At 55.5% G+C, this 8,503-nt stretch overlaps 1 protein-coding gene across 1 annotated transcript; it reads left to right on the top strand.

Moving 5' to 3' along the window:
• Positions 1–3,066: 3,066 nt before the first annotated feature.
• Positions 3,067–5,599, top strand: LOC103581122 (corticotropin-releasing factor receptor 2-like; the record flags this gene model as incomplete). Its single annotated transcript, XM_008563028.1, has 4 exons — positions 3,067–3,152; positions 3,349–3,484; positions 3,971–4,012; positions 5,459–5,599. Coding segments are annotated over 4 exons (405 nt in total), but the record flags the coding sequence as incomplete, so codon positions are not given.
• Positions 5,600–8,503: the final 2,904 nt, after the last annotated feature.

The following is an 8,503-nucleotide window of genomic DNA, read 5'->3' as shown; positions in this document are numbered from 1 at the left end:
AGAACCTAGAGCCACAAATTCAGGACCCTGTGCTGACGGCCTCCCAGCAGCCCTGGTGTAGAGATGCCGAAAATCACCTGTCCCTGGGCCTGCAATGTGAACAGCTCCTTCCATTTGGCTCCTTCTGGCTGGCCCCACATTTTACTACCTCCCGCAGGAGTGGCGTGGGACGTCAGGGCTGGCAGAAGGCTGCTGGCACAAGCTGCGTTATTTCAAACCCTGACACCATCCCCTGCTCACTCTGGCATGGGCAAGTTACATAGACTATTTGAACCTCAGTTTGTGCACCTGTAAAATGGGTATAGAGATCATATCTGCCTCATAAAAGTTGCTGCTTGAGGAATAGCCATGAAGTACTTGGAACAGAACCTGGGCTGGCCTAAGGACTGTATCCACATTAGTGAGCCCTAGGACTCCGCACACCTGTCCTGGCACAGGGTGGTAGGGACTGTAATGTCCAGACCCCAAATCAGATGATCACAATGCGACCTGATGCCCACCACCACCTGCCAGACCCAGATTCTGACCGGGTTCGGGCACCCACCCCCACAAAGCCTCATTTGGGTGAAGCTCGCTCCCCTGTGGAGCTCAGATGTCAGCTTCAGAGGATCAGGAGAGGGGACGGGCTGATGCAGCGCTGGGCTTCTGAGAAGAGGCTTCTCCAGAGGGTCTGGCCTCTCCCTGGCACCCCACACCCTCTCCTCTGCAGCAGTCCAGGGCCCACCTCATGCAGGCTGCCCTAAGAACATTCTGGGTTTGGTGGGCAGGCTCTGCAAGGGCTTGTTGCAGGAGGAACTGGGCTTTACCGTTTGACTCCCAGTTGGTCCCCTATCTCCCTGGATTAGTCTCTTGCCTCCCTCAGCATCGCCCTCAAGCACACTGACTGCCACTGGGTCTATCCTCTCCCACCCTGGGCATTCTCCCTCAGCCTGGAACGCTGTCCCCACCTGCACTGCTAATGCATCCTTCTTCAGTTCTCAGCTCACGGGCCAGTTTTCCAGGCCTTTTTGACCCCTTAGGAAAGATGCAATCCCCCTTCCCCAGCTAGGCCGCAAGCCCTCTGCAAGCAGGGCCATATCTGCCTGTCCAAAACCAGGCAGGACAAGGTTAAGGAGCCATAGCCATTGCTCACTGCAGAGCTGGGTGTTTTTGGCAGGGAGCAAGGAAGGACAGTCCAAGGATGGAATGCTGGAGAGCTCGGTGTGGATTGGGGGTCATAAGGCTCCCTGGAGAGAAAGGAAGTTCCCATGGTGGGGCTGGCACAGACACTGCAAAGGGGGATGCTGGAAACAAGCTCAGAAGGACAGAGTGACTTTCACGCTGCTGGACTCAGGAGGAGATGGGGTGGGGGCAGCATCCCTAAATGCCTGCCTAGTGTGAGGACAGGGGACAGGCCTGGTCTCCCAGATGCTCACACAAGACTTATCCCTGCCCTTGCCTCAGCACAGGAGCAGGGCCCTATAGCCAAGGGGTGCTCAGTAACCACTTGTGGGTGGGTGGTTGGGTGGGTGGATGCATGCATACATAAAAGAGTGGATGGAAAACTGAATGAACTGGTTGGTGGGCAGGTGGCTGGGTGGTGGGTGGATCAAAGAGTGGATGGATAATTGAATGAATTGATTAGTGGATTGATGGATGCTGGGTGAATAATATTTAATGCAAGGAAACTGGGCAAAAATGAGAATATATTTTGATTCCAACAGTCTGTACTCTCAGAGAAGTCAGGAAGAACCAGAAAAGGTCAAATACTTTGTATTACCTGTATAAGAAAATTAATATTGACCTATGTGTTAAGGTGACCTGTGCTCCATAACCCAAGGAAATAAGCCAGAAACCCAGGGGCTAGAAATGACACGAGCTTTAAGAGGAAACAGGGGCCATGGGCAGCCCTCTCTAGAGGCTTCCTACCCCACCCTGACCCTGGGTTCTGGCCACACCTCTGTGTGGTGCAAGAGCCACAGGCTATGCCTCAGGAGGAGTCGGAGCCCCCTCTGCCCCCAGAGCCACCTCAAGCTTGGGGGTATCCAGAGGCTACAGGGTTGACAGTCACATAACATCTGCCTGTGTCCTCCCCCATCCCAGCCTGGGATCTGGAACTTAGGAGGGATAGAAGGGCCTAGGCCAAGCTTAAGAAGCAATGGATTTTCTAGACAGACCCAGAGTGGTGTGTGTGCGTGCATGTGAGCCAGCAGATGTCCCTGGGCTGACGTGTATCTCTCTCTGTCCTGCGAGCACTTTCTTCTGAAGCAGTTCCCATGTGTTGGGCGACACACACTCCCATCCCTCGGGCTTGCACTTGGAGGCAGTTGAAGAGACCCAGGCACGCCATGTCCTCGCATACACACTCACACACAAACATGTGTGTGACATGCATGGGCAGAGTGACAGCACACCATCCCAGGGACAAGAGGCAGGCCAGAGAGCCACAGCCCACAGGCTACTGGTCAGGAGCCCTTGGCAGTTCTGGGGCAGAGGCCGGGCGGTGTGGCCCTGAAGCTGGGGAGGCTCAGAATGAAGACAGATGAGGCCCTTCCCGAGCTTTGGGGCCAGCTCTGCCGCCCATCCATCTCCTTCACATCAGGGCATCTGCGAAGGCTCCCAGTTCCAGGGCACAGGGGCAGGAGGGTGAGAGATTAATCACCATTCAGCAACTGAGTTATTAATCACTCCATCTGCCTGATCCACGCAGCCAGGGCAGGGCTGTCCTCAGTCAAAGGGACCTCAGGCCCACGACAGTGCGACGGCCTCAGAGAGCCTCAGTCAACAAGTGGGGCCTGTGGGAGCAGGGGAGGGTCCCTGAGCAGGGAGGGGCAGGGGCTTTGTGAGAAGTGGGCTTCCGAGGGTGAGAAGCCAGGCCTGCAGCAAATGGGGGTGTCTCCCTGCCCTGGTAAGGGAGGAGCAGAGGCCATGGGACTCCTGCAGGTGCTGGGGTGACTGGGGGTGGGATGGGGTGTGCATGGGATGAGGATTCCAGGGGGTCACGGCCGGGGAGGGGGTGCAGCTTCCTCTCAGCTCACCCCCAGCTCATGGTCCTTCCTGTGTCCCTCTCTGCCTTCTTCCATCCAGATCAACTTCGTATTTCTGTTCAACATCGTCAGGATCCTAATGACAAAATTACGAGCATCCACTACGTCTGAGACGATCCAGTACAGGTACGTGAATGGGTGCCTTGATCCTCGGCAGGGGAGAAATGAGGTTATCTGGGCCATCCTCCTGCCGCCAGTCAGAGCCCTCGAAGTCCTTACTCGAGCTCCCAGAAGAAACATCCCAAAGTGTACCCCAATATCCCAGCGAGTGAGATCCTGCCTGCAACAGGGCTTGGACCTGTGTCCCCCCTGTCACCCCCAGGAAGGCAGTGAAGGCCACCCTGGTCCTCCTGCCCCTCCTGGGCATCACCTACATGCTCTTCTTCGTCAACCCTGGGGAGGACGACCTGTCGCAGATCGTGTTCATCTACTTCAACTCCTTCCTGCAGTCGTTCCAGGTGGGGCCCCCACTGTGAGCTTTCCTGGCCTGCTGTGCTCAGGCAGCCATGTCCTCACTACGACGAGCACACAGGACTGGCGCCCACGCGCTTCAGTGACGTACATACTGAGATGTAAGCGTGTGCACACTGTCAGCCTAGGGCTGGCCCCAGACACTGCCCAGGCTGCCCTGGCCTGAGCCCTGCCCCTGTCACCCCCACCCCAGGGCTCAGATGTCCCAGCACCTCTTCTGAGGACTCAGGGCACAGGTCACATGGTATTTAGGAGGCTGGAGTCCTGGCTATAGGCCTGAGACCACCTCTCACTCGGAGTGGACCCTGGTACACCTCACCTTGAGGGCTGCAGCCATGAGTTCTGAGGCCCACCCAGCTCTGACCCCCTGGGATCCTGGGTCATATTCTCCCAGCCATCCTGTCTCCCGCTCACCCCTCCAGGCAGAGTGACTCCCCACGCAGGCCACTGACTGCTCCCTCCTTCCTTTCTAGGGTTTCTTTGTGTCTGTCTTCTACTGCTTCTTCAACGGAGAGGTAGGAGGCCGGGCCCTCAGGGTGGCCTGGGTTCTCAGGGTCCTCAGACCCCATTCCAGGGCAGTGCCAGTCAAGCCACCTAACCCTTCAGGAGTGCCGAGGTCCTTGGCTCTGTCAGCTCTGCCCTGGAGAGGGGAGGGGAAGGCCTGAGAAACCGCCTCAGCCTTAGGGGAACAGGAATCTACCTTTGGGGACTGGAGCCAGTTTAGAAGGTCAACTGTGAAGGCCAGAAATAATATGCAGCACTCCGCACATGCCCTCGGAGAGCTGGGTGCACAGGGGATCCAGGCTGCAAGGCCTGACGGAAGAGAGGACCCAGAACAGAGGTGGTGACAGGAGGAAGCTTCCAGAAAGAGGTGAGGGGTTTGCCATGCCATCAGGTGTTTATGGACTTAGGGAGCAGAAAAGACACCAGCACATTCATTTTTCCCACCACAGTAAAGACAACAACGCCAGGCAGGCTCTGGGGAGTGAGGTGGCCAGTGAAGGCTGGCTGAAGTGTGCACTCGGGCAGGGGTGGGAGGACACGGAGCAGACAAAGCCGCCAAGGCCTAAGGGCTTCTACAAGCTCCAGAGGAATGCCAGTGCCCACCTGGGGCCACCGTGGGTCTGCACAGGTGGTGCCTATGCAGGCCTGGGTCTTGTCAACTGAAGCACATCCAGATGCAGAATCCAGCAGTGGAGACTGGTTCTGTGGGCAGCAGGGTAGGGATAGTGGCAGCCACTAAGACAGACAGGTAATGAATGTTTATGGAGCATTTATTCTGTTCAAACCGTGTGCTGGGCCAGGATGCAGGGGCAGGATCCATTTTACAGAAAAACTCAATTACAACACAAACGAGAACCAAATGGCACCAGACCCAACCAGGCCTGGAAATGAATACAACTGTCAGCTTCCCCTGCTTGGCAGGGGTGCTGTGGGAAGGAGGCAGGTCAGGAGGAGGCAGAGGAGGGAGGGCTGCAGAGAGGGAGGATAGGTCTTTCCCGGGAGAAGGGAGCAAGCTGGGGGGCGTGTGCTGGACTCACACCTGCAATGCCCCACTGGAGCAGGGCCTGAGAGGGCGGGAGGGTGGATTCCAGAAGCTGGCTTCTCTGGCCCCGGGAGGCTAAACTCAAGTGCCCGAGGCACTGTGCCCAAAGGAAACTGGATATTTTGGGGGAGGAGGGTGGTGGATAATGTGGAACAAAGGAAGCGTGGGGGTCAGGCTTCTGCAGGAGAGGGGTGAGGAGGAGGGGCCCCTGGAGACAGGCTGCAGAGAGGAGGCGATAAGGTCAGGGGAAAGGCCTCGGTTTTGAAACCAGCCAGCCCCTTGGTATGTGAGTGGCCTTTGGGAGGGTCCCCCTGGACTCTCTCCCCAGCCCTTCGAGGAAGGGAGCTGGGAGCCCTACGTTCCAGAGGCCCAAGATTGGCTCTGGCTGCGGGCTGAGCCTCGACCTCCCCCACAGGTGCGCTCAGCCGTGCGCAAGAGGTGGCACCGCTGGCAGGACCATCACTCCCTCCGAGTCCCCGTGGCCCGGGCCATGTCCATCCCCACGTCGCCCACGAGGATCAGCTTCCACAGCATCAAGCAGACGGCCGCTGTGTGACCTGTCAGTCGCCCACCTCCCCGCCACTCCTCCCCATCCTCCTCCGTGTTCTTCCCCCGGGTCCTCCTCGCTGTGCAGCCCCAGTGGGCAGGAGGAGGGCGGGAGGGGCCAGCCCGGCAGCCGGCAGGAAGGAGGCACACAGCCACGGAAGGGGGCTCCCGGGGCCCAGGGCCAGCTGGGGCCGCAAGTCTCAGTGGGAGAGGGAGCAGAGGGAGGTCACAGGGACCTCCTGAGTCGAGCAGGTCGGATGTCTTCAGGCATATGCCCACCCAGCCTCTCTCACCTGGCCCTCACTGTAGCCCCATTCGCAGATGAGGAAACTGAGGCCCAGAGCGGGAAGGGCCTGCCCAAGCCACACAGCTAATTAGTGGCAGACACAGGCCTCCTCCACCCCACTCACAGTGCCAGCAGCCAGGGGATGGTTTGGCCCTGTGCCCTGCTGCCTTCTGCCTCCATGCTCAGTGGCGCCCTCTGCAGCAGGGGGAAGGGACACAGATGGGAGTAGAGGATTAATTTGTCTGGTTTCACCCCAGGGGCTCTCACTTGTACCCCACCCCTGACCAGGCTGTCCCTCAACCCCTTCCCAGACATCCTCCTGCCCCTGGAGCTCCATGAAGGATGCTGGCTTTCAGGCCTGGGTAACCTCTCTGCCTATCCACAGATGGAGGCTTGCAGAGGGGCAGTTGGGGAGGTAGACACGGCCAGGACAGCCACTCTAAGGCCAGCCAGACACACAGTGCAGGATGAATAGGAAGGTATGGGGGTGGGGAAGGAGCAGCCAGAGTATCCTTTGGTGATTGGAACTAATCCCCCAACCCCCTCCTCAGACTGGGCTTCACAGTCCCCTCTAGAAACATCTCTGCTCTCTGTGAAATAAACCATACCTCTTGGAAATGGCCTCCCCTCAGATCAAGTCGAGTGGGCATCAGAAAGGGTGGTGTGGGGCCGGCCCGGTGGCGCACTCGGTAGTGCGGTGCTTGGGAGTGTGGTGGCGCTACCACCAAGGGTTCAGATCCCATATAGAGACCGGTCCGCTCACTGGCTGAGCGCAGTGCGGGCGCGACACCGGGGGTTGCGATCCCGTTACCGGTCACAAAAAAAGACAAAAAGGAAAAAAAAAAAAGAAAGGGTGGTGTGGACCAAGTATGGTGGGCTGGGTTGGCTGGGCCACACCCATCCTCCTTAGCAGAGACTCTGTGACTCTGGCCTCTCTGACCTGTGGGAGGTTTGGAGTCTCTGTGGTCAAAGCACCTGTAGCCAAGTCTGTCCCTTATCACTCCTTTAGGATAATATCTGTCCAACCAAGGGCAGTTTAATTCAGCATGGAGGAGGCGTGCAGTAAGCTAGGGCCTGTCCCAAAGGCCAAGGTTCTGGAATCAGGTGGGAAGGGCAGACAAGGCCCCCAGGTTCCAGGAGCAACCACCAACAGGGCGGTCTCCGACTTGACTTGACTTCCATCCTGCGCCTCTCCAGGAGAGCGGCAGGAGTCCAGGGGAGGGAGCAGACATCAGGACACTGGTTCCAAAAGGACTTCTGCTCTAAGTACCCACCACAAAATAAGTTTTGAAAAAGTACGTACCCCATCTTGCAGACTTTTAAGTTGACATCTAATACAGTATTTTTTACATAAGTTTTAAAACATGCAAAGGATATGATTTCTGGCATTTGGTAAATATTTACATTTTAAAACAAAACTGCCACAACACTTTAAAATACATCAGATGGAATCTAAACACCACAGTGATTTAATACCCACCCTCATCTCTTTTAAAAACACGTGAATTGGGTTTTCCCTAACAGTAGAAATTTGGTGGTGTTCCTTTTCTCTTTAACATGTATCCCCATTCCATTGCCCCTATAGAGTCTTATACCAATGCAGCATTTTTATGGTGGAAAGTCTTTCATTGCTCACCTTATCACACTTCCCTGCCACAAAATTTATCTATGAATTGATATTAAAATACTTAGTTCCCTGTGACCAAAGGTTCTAAGGGTTTTTTAGAGTCTTCTGGATTGCGTTATTGCAACTACCTTTCACATAAAAGTAGTAAACAATTGATTAAAACAACATAGATACCGAAAGTTTTCATAGATAATTAATTATTAAACCTAAAAAGGAAAATTTATTGAAAACACGTCTTAATGAAATGGATAGGAACTTAATCGTTCATGAATCTACGGATGAATATTTATTAGTAGAATGAATCAGGACTTAGCATTAATTCTTTTCTTTTTTTCATTTTTTATAGCTGTGCTTACTAAGAAGGCTTTTCAAGTCGATGAGTAGATGCTCTAGCAATGTCACCCAATTCTCTATGCTCCTCTGAGATGTATCCCCAAAATTGCATAGTGATCTGTCATCAAAAATGATCTATCAGAGGACCATTTGATTAATTGCCACCTGCCCCTGTGTGTCTATTGGATGGTGCTTGGTGGAGCCAGCAACGGGTGTCAAGGCTGGGCAAGCATCAGGTGCCATGAGGGCTGGGGCGAGCCTGCCTGCTGCTTGTGTTAGACAGGAGGGCACTTGGGGCTCTTGCTTTTGTTTTCTAGAGACAGAGCTCATGCGTGTCTTGGAAAGTCTTCTTGGGCACCCAGAGGCAGAGTAATGGCCACATTTGTTGGCATCCTGGGGGCCCTTGGAGAGCAAGAGCTGCAAATGGGTCGGCCCCACGAGACCACTTGGAGAGCTCTATGGGCCAGAAGAGACTGAGTGGCACTCATCAGAGCAGACCTGCCACTCCAAGTCCGACCGCTCGTCACCGCCCTCCTAGGCAGCCCTCAGCACATTATCCCACCTGGGCCCTGCTCCCTGGAGGATCCCTGCTGGAACCAGGCCTGCCCAGGCCAGCACTGAGAAGACAGCAGAGATGCTCACTTTGTTGAGCAGGCGGTTTGAAAGGA

The sequence above is a fragment of the Galeopterus variegatus genome, unplaced genomic scaffold (genome assembly GCF_000696425.1).
Source record: "Galeopterus variegatus unplaced genomic scaffold, G_variegatus-3.0.2 Scaffold12404, whole genome shotgun sequence".
In the NCBI taxonomy this organism is placed as follows: Eukaryota; Metazoa; Chordata; class Mammalia; order Dermoptera; family Cynocephalidae; genus Galeopterus; species Galeopterus variegatus.
Note: the sequence above shows the minus strand (reverse complement) of the source record. Positions and strands in the feature narration are given on the sequence as shown.